At 46.1% G+C, this 16,232-nt stretch overlaps 3 protein-coding genes across 4 annotated transcripts; all 3 read right to left on the bottom strand.

Annotated features, from left to right (window-relative positions):
• Window positions 1-3,032: 3,032 nt before the first annotated feature.
• On the bottom strand, window positions 3,033-6,000 carry LOC147209221 (lecithin retinol acyltransferase-like). Its single transcript, XM_086104952.1, has 2 exons — window positions 4,805-6,000; window positions 3,033-3,439 (listed from the first exon to the last, which is right to left on the bottom strand). The coding sequence occupies exons 1-2, from the start codon at window positions 5,402-5,404 to the stop codon at window positions 3,287-3,289; spliced, it is 753 nt and encodes a 250-aa protein (XP_085961078.1). The 5' UTR covers window positions 5,405-6,000; the 3' UTR covers window positions 3,033-3,286.
• Window positions 6,001-6,153: 153 nt separating this feature from the next.
• LOC147209222 (uncharacterized) lies at window positions 6,154-13,998 on the bottom strand. Its single transcript, XM_086104951.1, has 19 exons — window positions 13,721-13,998; window positions 13,532-13,632; window positions 13,389-13,458; window positions 13,194-13,324; window positions 12,529-12,617; window positions 12,366-12,465; window positions 12,225-12,268; window positions 12,047-12,124; window positions 11,785-11,981; window positions 11,641-11,705; window positions 11,461-11,567; window positions 10,646-10,748; window positions 10,481-10,580; window positions 10,222-10,261; window positions 9,981-10,141; window positions 9,009-9,092; window positions 8,822-8,939; window positions 6,646-6,736; window positions 6,154-6,568 (listed from the first exon to the last, which is right to left on the bottom strand). Exons 1-19 carry the CDS (start codon window positions 13,881-13,883, stop codon window positions 6,494-6,496), a joined length of 1,917 nt encoding a protein of 638 aa, XP_085961077.1. The 5' UTR covers window positions 13,884-13,998; the 3' UTR covers window positions 6,154-6,493.
• Window positions 13,999-14,314: 316 nt separating this feature from the next.
• On the bottom strand, window positions 14,315-16,182 carry LOC147209223 (uncharacterized). Of its 2 annotated transcripts, none has more exons than XM_086104958.1 (4): window positions 15,467-16,182; window positions 15,140-15,343; window positions 14,880-15,072; window positions 14,315-14,810 (listed from the first exon to the last, which is right to left on the bottom strand). In XM_086104958.1, exons 1-4 carry the CDS (start codon window positions 15,722-15,724, stop codon window positions 14,416-14,418), a joined length of 1,050 nt encoding a protein of 349 aa, XP_085961084.1. In that variant the 5' UTR covers window positions 15,725-16,182; the 3' UTR covers window positions 14,315-14,415. The 2 variants fall into 2 exon arrangements, with proteins under 2 accessions (XP_085961084.1, XP_085961083.1); XM_086104957.1 differs by having other exon boundaries at window positions 15,140-15,367.
• Window positions 16,183-16,232: the final 50 nt, after the last annotated feature.

The raw sequence follows: 16,232 nt of genomic DNA on the forward strand, positions 1-16,232 counted from the left end.
TTTTTTCTGTCAAATTGCTTACTCATAGATTACACTGCATTTATAATTGTATTCATTCACTTTATATTCATTTATCACATTCTGTAATTCGTTAAAGGATTTATTGTGAATTATAAAATAAATAATTAATGAAATAAACCTGTGGAATTAAACCAACCCCAAAAAATTGGCTATAGAATTGCTTACTTTATTACAATTCAATTCATTATTTTAAACAGGAGACTACATGTTTTTTTTTAAATTACCTAATCTACAATTGACTTGGTTTACGTGTCTATTTTCAAAAATCAAACCCACGCGAAAGTTTGCCCTCCCCAGCACTAGCAACACAAAGGTTGGTATCCGGGCAGCTCACTGGCGTCGTCTGTTGCCAGCAGAAAAATAAAAATAGACTATTATGATGGTCTCATGAGATCATCCCCTCCTCTTCCCCGCCGCAACCGCACACATGCTTTCTCTTCTCCGCACCGTGCAGAGGAGGTGTGTGAAGGAGCGCATGCTGGCTACTGATGTCAGCGCTGACGTCACGTCAAGGTGGCGCCGCATCAAGGCCGACGCCAAGGGAACGCAACTTGGGGGAGGGGAGCAAAGTCACAAAGGAGGCCAAGAGGGGGGAGGTGGAAGAGGATGTTAATTTGCGCGAAAACAGCCAGCCATTTTCTACACATACTGCACATACATACATTCCCCTCCAAAAGTCTCAGAACGGCAAGGTGCGATTCCTTCGTTTTCGTTGACGTGTGGCTTTTCCGATCGTAAGATAAAATATCAGAGAAAAGTTTGGGATTCCAGCTTTTATTCCATGCTATTTACATCAAGATGTGTGTAACAACTCTGGACCAAGCACTTTTTGGCAGGAGCCAACTACTTTTCGAGTGAGCAAAAGTATTGGAACAGACATGATTAATGGAAATTGCCAGACAAAATGGTTTTGTAGTCTTCAGAATTCATTCTGCTGTGACCATCATGAGTTACATCACTTTAAGTTAATTTGATAACGCACGATCCAAATACATTTGCTCACTGGCACAGGGAGTGGCTTCAAAAAAGAGGTGCTCTGTTTTGAGTTGTTGAACACATTTAGATGTAAATCCCGGGAGGGAAAAGATGGAATTCATTGGAACTTTCTTCCATCAATCCATTTTCAAATCCGCTTCTTCTCACAAGGCTTGCGGGGCATGCTGGAGCCTATCCCAGCTGTCTTTGGGCAGTAGGCGCGGTACACCCCGAACTGGTCGCCAGCCAATTGTGGGGCACGATGATTGGAACTTTTGTGTGATATTCATCTTTTGATCTGAAGCCTAAATGTCTGCAGTATACACAACAAGAGGAATGGAATTAATCTTGCTGTCAGAACATTTTGGGAGGGCACTTTATAGACCAACTACTAACACTCACGTTCTCACCAATTCACAAGTTAAGAGTCCTCAGTATGCCTGTTGGGAGAAAGCCAGAGAAAACGGGATTTGAACCCAGAACTGCGAGGCAGATGCGCGAACCTCTTCATCCCGCTGTTCCGCCTCCATCGCACATGAAGGCGCTGCCATTGACCGGCAGCCGCCTGTCCTCGTCAAGGCCGACAACATTGAACAAATCAGAGCCACACACTCGTTCAGCCCAAGAGAAAAGGGAGGAGGAGGGGTGAGGAAGGAGATCAGCAGCCAATCACACGAGGGCATCCTCGCCAAAGGTCAGCCTGACAGCCGGAACCGAGGAAATGGCAGCAGGTTCCAAGGTCGAATCGTCAGGAACATTCTGGACACGGGAGCATCCCGAGAGACGGCGGGCCAGAAAATCAACTCCCAGTGCAACAATGACGAACACTGTCGGTAACAATACGTTGGTAACCATGACAACAATTACCATCCATCCATCCCCCATCTCCGTCGACTCGTTTGCTCGGAACACACCTGCAGCATTACAAGGGGCCGGCGGGGTCACAATGCGCACGCACGCCCCTCATTGAAATGCTCTCTCACGCTCCACCACCGTTGTTTCACACACACACACACACACACACACACACACACACACACACACACACACACACACACACACACACACAGTAAACTGATCTCACATGACTGAGAACATTTTCTCGTGAAACGCCATCTCACAACATGCAGAAAATCTTTGCACTCACACACTACTGAAAGGCCTTCTCATGCTCATGAGATTTTTTTTTTTTTTGCTCGCACACACTCGTGAGACTCCCACATATAAACAACTCAAACGGTTTGCACTCACACACTACCCGCGGGGGGCTCTTTAGCGCCGCCCTAGCGGCTCCATGGAGCTTTTATAAAAATGTTTGAAAATGGAAAAAGATGGGGGAGGGAAATATATTTTTTGTTTTAATATGGTTGCTGTAGGAGGACAAACATGTCACAAACATTCTTCACGTTTTCCAATCCTTTAAAAATGTGTAGAATAAATATTAAACGTCAAAATTTCTGTCAACGAGGATTTGCGTCATAGCCTGCGACACACGTTTCTATTAGCAGGGCGGGAGTCCAATTAGGCTCCTTCAACATTTTGGGTTGCCAACCCCTGCAAGAGTGAAAGGCTCTCTCTCGACACTACTCATTTTTTTCATTACAAACATTAATGAAAATGATTTTTTTGTTTTTGCTTACACACGCTATTGAAACACTCAAACAAAAAACTGTCCCACACCGAGACACACCAATGACATTTCTCTTGCGAGAAGGCTTTCTCACACAAACGGCTTCGGCTTCCTGAACTCAAGAAGGCACTTTTCACTTGAAGAAGGAACGTTACAGTTGTTTGTTTCACGTCCTATAATATCATTTTTTTTCTTGATACCGTAATTGACATGTTTATACTGTATTACAAGTTCATGTTTTTACATTTTTATCCTGTGTTTTAAGCTCTTGTAAAGTGTCTTTGAGTGATGAAAAGCGCTTTCAAATGTATTATTATTTATAAATGTTAACACTGTATTATACATCGTAGTTGGTGGCCATTTTATTGGAAATAGTTACAACGAACTACCGTGACAACGTACAGATTCTTTATGTCCCTCTAGGTACGTTGTTACGAGGTTCGACTGTACAAAAATGTTCTTACATGACAAATACTCTGGCGCGTAATCTTGTCAGACACCCTCAAAATACTGAAAGACTCTCACATAAAATGAAAAACAGCACGGGGCCTTTCCAAATGAATTGTTTATTTACATGAGTTGAAAGCATTAGAATCCCGTGACATCCCGCAATACAAAAATGTTCAGACAAAAAAACTCACTAAATAATGGCAGGTGGATTCAGCTGGCCATCCACAACATGAAGGGGATGAAGACAGCGGGCAACGCTGTCCCGGAGGACACGCCCAAGCAGGCCAGGGAGAGGAGGCCCAGCAGACCCGCCACAGCCGCGTTCCGTTGGTCTCGGATCAGTGACTTCAACCACTGGCAGAACTGATAAAGACAAAAATAAATACTTAAAGTTGTTAACGAGTAAATACAATTTTAGAAGCAAATTGTCATCGCCCTTGCAACTGAAGAACAGAACTGTCGAACGTGCTCAATTAAAACACAGTAAAACAAAAGTAGCCAGATCAGTAAATGCCAAATGAAGACCTTAAAGTTCTGAAAAAAAACATCGTTCTTACCGGTAAGCTTCTTGAACAGAATGGAAAGGAAGTTTGAAAATATATATATAATGTATGTATGTGCAACATTTAAAGGCTCGATGAGCGCAAACGTGTTTCAAGCGGGTGATTCTCTACGTAGTACGTGAGCTCCCTCTTGTGGTATGCAAGGAACCATTCAAGAAAACGTTCGAAAAATGCATGATATATGGGCTTAAAACATTTTTTATTAAGTCCAGTACATTGGTTGAGTAGAGTTAGGCTGTATCGAACTTTTAAGAACAACAATTTAAAATTTAAGAAAGATTCATGGACAACTTTTTTTTTGTCCAATACATTTTAACGGAATCATTGTTTACGTATTTTTATTGAATGCAGCGATAATGTTGAATGTGTGTGTGTATATATATATATATCCATCCATCCATCCATTTTCCGATCCGCTTTATCCTCACAAGGGTCGCGGGGGGTGCTGGAGCCTATCCCAGCTGTCTTCGGGCAGTAGGCGGGAGACACCCTGAACCGGTTCCCAGCCAATTGCAGGGCACGCGCAGACGAACAACCATCCACGCTCACACTCAGACCGAGGGACAATTTAGAGTGTTCAATCAGCCTGTCATGCATGTCTTTGGAATGTGGGAGGAAACCGGAGTACCCGGAGAAAACCCATACGGGCCTGGGGAGAACATGCAAACTCCACACAGGGAGGTGTGTATATATATATATTTATACATACAGTATATATATACACATACGTACATACATACACATATATGTGTATATACATACATACATACACACACACACACATACGTACATACATACACATATATGTGTATGTACTGTATGTGTGTATATACATACATATGTGTGTATATACAGTATATATGGTGTATACACACACGCGCGCACACATTCATATATATACAGAATAGACATGTAGCCTACATCTATAATAATTATTGTAATGTTCGAAGATTCAACTACTTTTTTGAGATGGTATTTGGTGTAAAAGGCTTGAGAACCACTTTTTCAAAAACAAAATGCCGTCCATGGATATTAGCTGACTTGGGAAAGTGAAAAAAACTTTTTTGCCTATTCGCTGACGTGTCACTAGACAAATATAAAAGCAGTCATGCCAAAGCTATCCACAATATGAGTGTAGCCCCCACCCGTGCCGCCCCATTCTGACCTGCTCAGTCTGCAGACTGCGCGCGTCTCCGTAGCGGCACCACGTCACGAAATGCTCGCAGTTGTTCCACAGCAGACTGTAGGGGACGCTGCCGAGCAGGCGCTCAGCCCGCCGCGCCGCCTCTTCGGCGTCGGGGGGACCGCGTCCGGCGCTCTCCATGGCGTGTGTGTTGAGCCGCACGCTCGCGCCATACGCGAAGTCTTCCACGGAGTCCACGCGCACGCTCGCGCGTTTGGAGAGCACGCCGAGCAGCAGGCGCGTGTTGGTCACTTTGCGGCGGAGGTGGCGCACGTCCGACGTGACTGCAGGGAGGATGTCCGGGATGAGGTGCGCCACGCGGCCGTCGCCCAGGTAGATGCCGAAGTGGGTGAAGAGCGTGCGCGGCACCTCCAGCAAGTCGCCGCGCCGGTAGACACGCTCGCGCTCGAGAGGCGGCGGTGTCGGGTGCGCGCACGTCACGAAGAACACCACTTTGTCCAGCAGAAATGCGAGCGCGTTCAGCATGACGTGAACGAGAAGAAGAGCACTTTGTCCAGCAGGGAGGTGAGCGCGACCACCATGACTACACGCGCCTGATGCTCCGAATGGGCCCGGGCACATTGGCACCAGGGGCGGGACCAGATGGGCGTGACAAGCGACCCACTTTTTGGGGTGTAAATGTGTTGACCAAAAAAAAAAGAAAATTTGGGAAGTGAGGCTGCTACATCACGCCGCCTCGGATAGGGGGCGGCAGAGAGGCTAGTTATTAGTTTAGGTACTTATTGTGAGTGGAACTTAATGTGAAGCATCGCCACTAAAGACCACCTGGATGGTTTAACACAAACACATCTACATGCATACACGTAATCCGGCCAGCCAATAGAAGCACAGGACGCGAATGTGAGAGGAAGTAAGGGGGAGGGGTCATAAGGCACGTATAAAGAAAGAGTACTTTGTTTTCTTTCTCCTGCAACTTTCCACGGACACACACGCACACACAAAGCATGAAGGGAAATAAATTGAGTGTTTAACAGTGAAGCTGGCGTCACTGGTTCTAAACCACCAAATGGCTTTTCGCTTTTGCTCTGTCTCACATACACACAAAACTTTTCTCTCTCTCTCTCACACACACGCACACGCGCTGCTTGTCACTCACCATGTGGATTGTTCTTCCGTCAACACACAGGGAGTGGGGGCTTAGTGATGCCCCTGTGTGTGTGTGTGTGTGTGTGTGTGTGTGTGTGTGTGTGTGTGCGTGTAACAGTAACGCCGGCCAGATGTGCGGTGGCCATCACGCTATGCTAACAGGCTACGTTAGCAGCAGCGGGCCAACTTGTCACCAGACTTCGCATGAAGCCGACACACACAGCTTCAGAGAGGTTAAAGGCCGTAAAAGGCAGTCTCCCAGACGCGAAGGCGGGACTTCGACACCTTTTACGTCCTGCCACTTTTAATGAACACTCAGCTTCACTACAATCGTTACGGGGAATTCAATAGTTTCCCCCAAAAGGCAAGGGGGCCGAGCTGGCAGTGATCGCCATGACGACAGAGGCCCTGTTTGCAATTAAGGAGGAAGTGACATTCCACAGAGTGAGGTTAGAGGTCGCCACTCCAATGAAGTCCGTTAAGGTCATGTGATCGAAGCTGATACTTAAGTCCTCCGCCGCTAACACTGTACATGCACATGTGTATCTGTGTCTGTTGTGTGTGTTAACCGAGCAAGGGCGTGAGGTCAGGAAGTCCATGGAGTTTCAAGTCCAGCAACATCTGAGCCAAGGCTTTTCCCTGCAGGAGGTCCACGCACACACACACACGCGCGTTGATTGACAGCCACCCCATGTGGGCATGGGCGTGTGTCTTACCTGGGGGTCACTGCGCAGGGACGCCACCCCTCCCCCACCAAGTGAATTCTTCAGGACAAAATTGAGGCCGTTGATCCCTGGCAGAGTGTATCTGCGCACACACAAAAAACACTTGTAACAAAGGCAACGCAAATTTGTGTGTGTTGCCGGCACTTTGAGAGTTCAACACATGCTAATGAAGTGCCTGTGGCGGCCATGTTGCATTTCATTGCCTCTTTTATGGCCTTTCGTTGGGCTAATTGCTAACATATGCTTAGCACATTGGTCCTCACTGGCAGCCATGTACTGACAAACAGATACTTTGCAACTGTACTTACGCTGTATGTCGGCAGAGAACTCAATTCACTTTACAACAAGCATGACTTGGCCCTGGCGAATAGGGAAAAACGGGACTTCACTCGCAGTTGCGGAGTACTGTCAAACTATAGTAATTATGACTTGCAAATTAAAAAAAACAACCACATTGCTGAATTTTTCAGTCTTCTGGCCTAAAGTTACAGTCAATTAGCACTTATGTTGTGGCGCTATAACCTTTTCAGCAACAGACGGAGTACACACAGATACAGTACTTAGTCATATATTTATTATTATATGCAAAGAACAGCTAATATTAGTTCCGCACTGATGAGCTGAGAATTGAGATCATGTCTGTCTGTAGTATACTACCACCAGATGATCAAGGTGGGCACACCAGAAAGAACTGGTTCAGCAGCTGCCTACATGGAGGGAATTGTATGTATGCGACCAAGATGAGAGCTCATTAAATAGAATTATTAAATGTGGTCCCACAGGGATCCATATTGGGACCACTTCTCCTTATTCTGTTACGTCAATGAGTTTGTTAATTCTTCAAAAGTGCTCCACAAACTCTTGTTTTTAGTTGACATGCGCCTCTTTTTGACCTAAGAGAGTCCATTTGAACTTAATAGAGTTCGAAACACAGAATTATGTGAAACTGACAAGGCCCAACTCCAAACAGACTGTACTCATTGAAATTGATGGGCCTGTAAAATTGCAAATGAGCACGACCAAAATTCTGGGAATAAATTTGATTCGCTTGTTTAGAAAAAAAAAAAAAAACAGTATGTGGGCCTCTTTATTAAACAGATTTTTTTTTTCCACGTCCAACATTTCTTACATTATACCAAACTCTATTTGAGCCCGCATTTGCATTCATGCAATGTAACTACGTAAAATATGTTTTAAAGCTTCACCAAAAAAAAAAAAAAATCTCCAAGCTCTGCAAAAGAAAGTGATACGTATTTTTTCTTGGTCTGAATACAATGCCCCCTCTCGCCCACTTTTTCCTCAGCATGGAATACGAAGACTCCCCGAGCTCAGCATCTACCACAATGCATGTTTAATGTATCAAGTCATTGCTAATTTGCACCCTGACCGTATTCCAGCGAGTTTATTCCAAGTAGCTCCTCTCCAAGGACATAACAGTAGGAATAAAGATGTTGTCACTGGGAAGAAGCAAAGGCTTAAAACTACTCAAGTGGGTCCACAGATTTTTTTCCCCACTGTTGTCTTGATATGTACATTACTGTATTGAAATTTCTTAAGCTTCCACTCAATAGGCTTTAAATAGCTTCTGCTTTCATGCCGGGCAACTGTAATATTTGACGTGTGAATGAACTGAAATTGAAATTGGTTCATGAGCAGCACAATCGCCATTTCAATTGATAGCGTGACAAAAACTGGTTACTCCCTACAGGACATTTGAAAATAGGCTTGCTATTTTTTTAAAATTCGCAGATGACGACACTATGTATAAACCGGCGTAAATGGAGAGAGAGTTAATAGCAAAGTGGAAAAAAAATGGGATAGAAGTGACTTGGAGGAATGTGAAAGTACCTCGTTTGTTAAGTAAATGAGTTGAGCCACTCCGAATGTTTTACCAGTCTATTTTTTTTTCCTTCACCAGTATCTCTACTTCTGCCCAAGTATAAAGTTTTGGATGTCGGTTCTCTCGTTTTGGTTCTGCTGTGAAGATAAACAGTGGATCCTTTCAGCGCCAAGATTCCGTGTGGTGGTGGCGGCGAGAGACATTTGGTACCAATTAGAAACAGAACATCCACAGCCTGAAGCAGTCATCTGCTTAGTCATGACTAGTCATGGTGGTTTGCAAACGTTATTGCAGTTCCTCCTCACGGCCCGCTCGCTACCCACTCACCGCGTCACGGCGCCGTGAAGGCTGGGCGGGAAGAGGTGGGCCAGGTATCCCTCCACCACAGACGAAGTCAGGTGTTTTTTCAGGAAGGGGAAAAGGCGGGCGTCACGGGCGATCACACCTGCGCGCGAGGCTAATGGTTAGCTTAGCGTGAAGACGCACTACAGTGCGAGCGGTTAGCGTGGCTCACCGATGTTGGCAGAGTCTCCTTTGTCGCCGCTTCTGGCGTAGGCCAGTTCTTCTAGCCTGTAGCAGTGTGGCCCGCTGGGAAGCTCTAAAACATCAACACCACAATATCTCAGCAGGGAAGCTTACACGCTGCTCCCTCTAGTGGAACACAAAGGTTCGCTGAATTAAATGCTCCAACTGTGCATTGTTGCAGTGGCTTAAACTTTCCTTTTTAATACTGAACAGTACATTTGTTGAGCCCAGTTCAGTTGTAAATGACTTTTAAATACAGTCTTTAAAAAACGTTCTAAAAAAATGTTTTTAATTTTTTTAGATAGATCTAATGTGATCCGCAATATGTTTTGTGTGAATTATTATTTCAAGTTTATTTTGTCAGATGTAAGTGTAGTGTTAATGTTCAAACCGCGCATGATGTGACAATATTTAGTCCAATTGGGGTGGTATGTGGTGACCTGAAGATTTTTCTCCAAATGGTAGTTTGCGAAACAATTTACGAGTTAGTTTCTATTTCATTTTGAAGTTGTTGTTTTTTTGTATGCAGTTGGTTTTAATTAGTTTATGAAGAAAGTATGTTTTTTTGGGTTTTTTTAATGCTTCGTGTGTGAAATATTTGTCGAGTGAAAGCCAAAAAAAGAAAAAAGTGATCAAGGATCGTGTAATAGAGTAAAGGAAACTACAACTCAAATAACTGACCTTCCTTATTCTGTTGCTCCAGATGTACAACAATATTAACCCTTAAAATTTCATGTATGATATTGACAAAGACAAAGAACGAGCAATACATTTAATCTAATTAAACCGTCGTTCCTGCATTTAAGCTCAGTGTTAATTTTCCAACGATGCACAATGTTACACTTTGTTTCTATATTTAAGTATTTATGAGGTGGTACGAGATGTTTTTTCCAATTTAAAGCCACTGTATACTGGATATATGCCCTCTGCTGGTCACCATGGCAACCGCAAGCCAGCTCACCTGCGTCGGCCGCTTCCTCCGCCCACGCGAGGGGGGCTTCCTGTTCGGCCATGTCGGGCCCCGTCTCCGAGAGAGACTCCACCCACTGTCCGTCCACATGGATGTCGAGCTGGAGTTGAGACTTGGGGTGGTAGAAGAAGAGCGGCTTCAGGACCGGCGACCTTGAAAAACCACGACATCGAAGTCAATGACTGACAAAAACTACACAGGAGAAGCAGCCATGCGGGTGGGTGACACTCACACTCGGGGACGCCCGCCCACGATGCCGCACAGCCCCGGAGCTGCGTGCAAGGAAACAAATGTCACAAGGTACAAGGTCAGAGGTGCGGCACTAAAAGTAACAGACAACACACAGACTGGCATGCTACCTTTAAAAGTATTTGAATGTGCTAGGAAACTAGAACAGATATTAAATGGGGTCTCAAATTTTTGCAAGAAGAACTTGCTGGCCCTTGCTTGAAACTTGAAACCCGATGAGAGTGTCAGCGTGACAGTCGTACCCATGCCTGTCCCGGCGGGGGCAATCTCTCGGGAGAAGACCTCCAGTGCCTTCTTGTCTTTGTGGTGGACAGCCAACCACAGGACTGCCTCCCTGGCATCCTGCACAGGTAGCACGTTAGACTTGTTTGCACCATGAGGTCAAAAGGTCAACGTGCAGGCCTCACATTGTTGGAGCCATTGGCGCCGTATGTGTCCTCCGCTCCCAGAACCTGGATGTTGACGGCTGAGAAGTCCTCCAGATGCAAATGCTTAAATATGCGCTTTGTCCTGCACAAAAAAAACCACGTGTTGTCACTATACCGTTTTTTTTCTCCAGATTCGACACACGCAAATAAATGAATAAATACGGTAATAAAATTGAAAACCATTTTTTGATACCACCGTGGAAAAAAAAAATTACGTAGAAGTTTTAAACAGTTGACACTTACCAACTCAACAAACAAGATATCCTTGTAACAGTGGAAAAAAATAGCAATTTTTTGTCGACATTTCTGTAAATACAATACAATACATAATTAATTTATATCAGTAACAAATAATTATTGTGAAACACCATTTCATAGTGGTTCAATATCAGAGAATCAGCAATACAAATCTTTTGAAAGTCCAAAACAAAAAGGCTAAAGATGATACAATAGAAAATTTCTTCAAATATTCGAAGCACTTATGATGAAAGTTAATCAACATAACTCCGATCAAAATAATCGCTCGCCAGACTAAAGGAGACAACTGAGAGTGCAAAAAGCGATACGTAACTTAGAAAAAGCCAAATTAGAGAGCACTGAGAACACAACGTAGGACTTCAAAACATTGTTTAGACTTGTGAAAAAGCACATATGAAAGCTACATTTAAAAATAATGAACTGCAACATAGAAATGGAAAGAGTGAATATTTGGGAAGCTTCCGAATCCAGCGCGAAGGTGATCTTTACCTCATCTCAATCAAGCCTCGCGGATGTTTCGGCATTGACAAACAGACCTTTTGATGATGCTCTCTGCGGTCCTGCGGGCTTTTTCCGCTGCTCTTGGTCCACCCAGCGGACACACGGCCGTCGCACGAAAGCCATCCATGTAAGTGGCACACACCTGCGCATGGAGCAGGACAGCATCAGGGCTGCGATGTAGCCACGCCCCCCGCGCCCGTCTCGTTACGGCTCACCTTGTAGTCATGTGGCGGAGCAAAGCCTTTGGCGCCGCTCACCTTGACGGCGCCGCCCTCGATACCTGTGCGCACACAAAAGGCACCACTGTCACCATTAACATGTTGATGTTACAACATCAAAATAGCATACGCAATACATACCAGGCACGTCTTGTATTAGGACATGACTGAAGTCACAGATGACGTCGGGCAGCACGTATCGCCGCGGGTCGCCAATCTCATACACCAGCTGCTCGGCCACCGTACCAAACTCCACCAGCCCGCCTGTCTTTGGCGGCTTGGAGAGAACGAAGGAGCCGTCGGCGGAACATTCCACCACTGGGAAGCCAATGTTGTCCCTGCCAGGGGTCATCGGAGTTCACCAGGACTTAGCGGGATTCTCGGCGGGCGGTGAGGTTCTCACCAGTCGGGGACGCGATGCCAGTCCGTGAAAATCCCGCCGGTGCTCTGGGCGCCACACTCAATCAGGTGGCCTGCCAGACTGAAACACGTCACAATAAGCGGTCAACATGTCAGCTAGGCAGCATGTATGAGTGGCAATGAGCCAGTGAGTAAAGAAGTCAGCGAGTCAGCTTTCTCACCTTCCAGCAGCCAACAGATCCAAGTCGCCTTTTCCCCATCCAAACTGCGAGACGGGAGAGTATCAACACAGTGAGCGAGTGGTGGCGTGTTGTTATGGCAACCAGATAATTACCCCACCCGACCCCAAGTTCAGGACGTACAGCGTGCATGAGCGGCCCAAGAGCGAGAGCGCTATCCACACAACGGCCTGTTACAACAATGTCGGCGCCAAGGTCCAGACAGCGGCGGATGGGCAATGCCCTGCGCAAAAATGCACACATTAGCTTGCACGTGAACAAGATGTGCACGTGAGCGCTCACGTACCCGACGTAGGCGTTCATGCTGTGCAGCATTTTCGGCAAGGCACGACTGCTGCCATCGTCGGCCATCTTGACCTCAGCAAGGCGGCTTCTCTGCAGAGACAAGGTTAAAAAAAAAAGTCAACGATTGCACGAGTCAACAAGTCAAATTGGTAGCGAGTGAAAAATTTAGTGAATCAATGTGTCAAGAATTCAAAAAGGAAATGAGCCAAAGTCACAGTGACTCAAAAAGTCAATGATCTAGTGAGTCAAAAGTCACTGAGTGAAAGTGTCATTGAGTAAAAAAGTAAACGAGTCAACATGTCATTGAGTCAATATGAGTAAATGCAACAGTCTTGGTGAGTCAACGATTCCGTGTGTCAAAATGTCAATGAGTCAAAAATTCAACAAGCTAGTGAGTCAAAAGCCACTGAGTCAGTAAGACAAAATGAGACAAAGTCCCATTGGGTCAAAAAGTCAATAAGTAAGCGAGTCAAAACAAATTCAATCTGAGACTCAAGGACTCAAGGAGTCAAAGTACCGTGAGTCAGCAATCCAATGAGTCCAGAGTCAACAAGAGAGTAAGTCACTGAGTCAAGTTGCGAGTCAGTCAAATCAGTGTGTCAACAACAAAACAGCAAGTGCTTGTCACTCAAAGTCACAGCTGGAGTGAGTGGTGTGATTACTCACATGCGCCATGAGGTCATCACCCGTCACCACGGCAACCTTAAGGTCCAAGCCGGCTTTCTTGACCACTTCCTGTATGGCCGCGGCGCAGGCTAACGGGTTCACGCCACCCGCGTTACTGACCACACGCACGCCTACGAGGACAAGGTCAGTTACGATGGAAATGTCTCCAACCTGCTTTGGAAACAGGAGACTCACCTTTTCTGTGGATATCGTGGATGGACGGCGCCAAGGCCGCCTGGACAAAGTCTGGAGCGTAACCCAGATTCTAGAAGAAAATGCCATCATTTGAATGTCTCCCTCATATACAGTACATACTGTCTCACTCCCTGCACACTTACAGGCACCTTGGCCTTGGCTGCTGTTAGGAGGGACATGGTAATCTCACTCAGGTAATCAAAAACCAAGAAGTCCAGTTTCCCGCCATGGATCAGTTGAGGTACTGTGTAGACGCGTACACACACGCACACACACACACGCGCAATAAAAATGAATGTCAAGTGCGCATTAGTATGGTGGGTGGGCTGTACCTGAGGTGGCCGTGTCCCCCCAGAACCCCGAGGCGCAACCAATGCGGGCCAGTCCCGTGTCACCACAGGTGTCCGAAAAGTGTCTGGTGGTCGAAAAAAAGCTGACACGGAAGGGCGTGACAAACTTTAGTGACCTTCCACGACACAGCAAGCAGGGTAACATCCTTCACGCGAACGACAAACAACAACAAAAAAAAAGAAAAAATCGTTGCGTTCAAGGTGTTCTAGCGCGAGACTGGTGGCACTTCTGGTCCCTTGTCTTCTTCGTTTTTTAAACGCAGCGCAATGGCACCTCCTTGTGGTGGAAAGAAAAAGTAGTTACACGTCTGAAAAGCTAAAAATGTTTCTTAGTACAATGATACCAAAAACAAATCTCTATTAACCTTTTCCGTAATGTAAAACAACAAGTTGTGTTCAACTTTCTGTCCATTGACGATGCGTACTTCCACTTCTGGGTTCATGCACTGTAGTACGTCTGCGTAGGAACATGCAGTCAGGCACTAAATAAAAGAACCAAAAGTTGCTTTAGCTTTTTATTCACCTTATTTTTCTTTTTTTTTACTTAAGTTGAAAGTAAAGAAAGGAGAAGACAAGGCATGCACTTATAATATTCATTTGTCCACGAGAGGACGCCAAAGTAAATCATTCGGGTGATTTTTGGGTTGGGTTTTTTGTTTTGTTTTGTTTTGTTTGATTCATTCCAGTTGACTGACGACTTTTAGTGGCAGGCTCGACTTCCGAGGCTTTTTCTTTTTCGGCAAGCTTCCATGTGACTCCCAAAACTGCTGCTGATTGGCCGGCAGGCTGTTAACAGCGACAACTTGCTCTGGTATGCCCACCCTGTCACGTAGCGATGCTGACTGGCACGTTGTCATCATGCCACGGGCGATGCCGCCCACACTTTGAGGGGGGATCCAGTCGCACTTGGAGGCATCTTTTGCTGTGAAAGCGGAGCGGTGCAGACGCGGGTTGGGGTTGGCACTATGTCGGTTCCGACTGCGCAGTGAGCTGAACAGCATGGCGCAGCCCGCCACCGTGCAGCCGTGTTTAATTTTGAGGTGCACACCACTGTGGTGGATCTTCAAAGTTCCTTTGTGCAAAAAGTAAACACCATGTGACATCACATGACCATCTCATGACCACACCAGGTAACGCCTACCTTTGTCATAAAAACTTTTCCCACACAGGCCGCACGAGACCCGCCCCTTGTGAGGCCATCGGAAGGAGCAGAGAGTGGAGGTAGCAGGATGGAAGTGGGAAGGAGTTGAATCGAGGGTAGAGGAAAGTGTGGGATGGAAGGAGAAAGGGATAAAATGGAGGCAAGGGTTCCACATAGCTCCACGCACCTGATCCTGGGAGAACAAAAGTGGCCCGATGTCATACTGTCACCAGGTCATGAGATCACAAGCTTGTCGTCACCTTGGCGGGAACGGGATTTGTGTGACTGACAGCCGCCATGTCATGGGCACTAGGCCGTGTCGAGCCAAAGTACAGGATGTGTTGGAGGAGTAGCAGCTCCTCCTCAGGGCTCCGGCGCCCTCCCAAATAAAGGCTGTCAGGAACACCACCAGCGATCATGTTGGCAGGGCGAGGCACGCTTACCAAATGGGACAACTTTCGACCCTGCGAGGGTAGAATGTGACACACCTGCAGTTGACAATAAGTAAACGTGACATGACTTAGCTGAACACTGAACCTGCAGCTCGCTGCCATGCACTGTGATCGTCACCAAGGTTTACATCGTACCTCATGCCGCGTCTGCTGAATGGTGGACAAAGTTGACTTCTTCTGACTGGCAGCACGACCCTCCAAGTCCTTGGCATGTTCTCGCTCGTCTACTTGCTGCTCGCCCGTTTTCCTCTTATTGTTCACTATTTGACTCCACCCACCGGCCTCTGATTGGAGAACGCTGATGCTGATTGGCAAAAATCGCACATCCCCAGGAACGCCTGCATCTAAGCATTCATGAAGTTCAAGTAGATGGCAGAAGATGACAGCGGACATGACAAATTGGTGGTCAGGATCGTGGATGTGACAAGGTGACAGCCATGAGAGGTTCTGGGTGTCAGCTCCCTTTAGGACAAGTTGTTTATTCTTGTTGCTGCGACAACTTGTTTGTCGCCTGAGGACGGAAGCGTCAAGGAAGCTGATTAGCGCCGTCTTGCTGTCAAAGTGACTTTTGGGACTCGAGAGGATTACTGTGCTGAGCGGCCATGTTTAGAGGCAACGATCCACTGAGTTGATACTTCAACAATTTTATTTCTTTGTCAAGGGGGATTAAGACTTTGATCCTTGTACTTCGCTCCCCCCAGGAAGGAGGCATGTCCTTTTATGGGCGGAACTCAATTTAAATCCGGCGGGACAAACTCAGACCATGACAGCACCTGAATGAAAATGCCGGCGTCAGCCCGTGTGCCACTTTTCTTTCTGCGCTGGCACTTTTTTAACTTAGTCCTACACACAAAAACACATGATGCATTGGTGTACTTGATATTTCCTTTGAGGCAAATGT

The sequence above is a fragment of the Hippocampus guttulatus genome, chromosome 2 (genome assembly GCF_054856545.1).
Source record: "Hippocampus guttulatus isolate MCC_2025c chromosome 2, RoL_Hgut_1.0, whole genome shotgun sequence".
In the NCBI taxonomy this organism is placed as follows: Eukaryota; Metazoa; Chordata; class Actinopteri; order Syngnathiformes; family Syngnathidae; genus Hippocampus; species Hippocampus guttulatus.

Excerpts from the sequence above, each read along its gene's own strand:
- LOC147209222 (XM_086104951.1), bottom strand. The coding sequence starts at position 13,883 with ATGTTACCCTGCTTGCTGTGTCGTGGAAGGTCACTAAAGTTTGTCACG. Across the intron at positions 10,262-10,480 it reads CCCCGCCGGGACAGGCATGG|CTCCGGGGCTGTGCGGCATC; the intron begins GTACGACTGTCA and ends CCTTGCACGCAG. Across the intron at positions 6,737-8,821 it reads CTTCACGGCGCCGTGACGCG|ATACACTCTGCCAGGGATCA; the intron begins GTGAGTGGGTAG and ends GTGTGTGCGCAG.
- LOC147209221 (XM_086104952.1), bottom strand. The coding sequence starts at position 5,404 with ATGTGCCCGGGCCCATTCGGAGCATCAGGCGCGTGTAGTCATGGTGGT. Across the intron at positions 3,440-4,804 it reads GCAGTCTGCAGACTGAGCAG|TTCTGCCAGTGGTTGAAGTC; the intron begins GTCAGAATGGGG and ends TGTCTTTATCAG.
- LOC147209223 (XM_086104957.1), bottom strand. The coding sequence starts at position 15,724 with ATGTCCGCTGTCATCTTCTGCCATCTACTTGAACTTCATGAATGCTTA. Across the intron at positions 15,368-15,466 it reads TTCAGCAGACGCGGCATGAG|GTGTGTCACATTCTACCCTC; the intron begins GTACGATGTAAA and ends TGTCAACTGCAG. Across the intron at positions 15,073-15,139 it reads CAAATCCCGTTCCCGCCAAG|GATCAGGTGCGTGGAGCTAT; the intron begins GTGACGACAAGC and ends TTGTTCTCCCAG.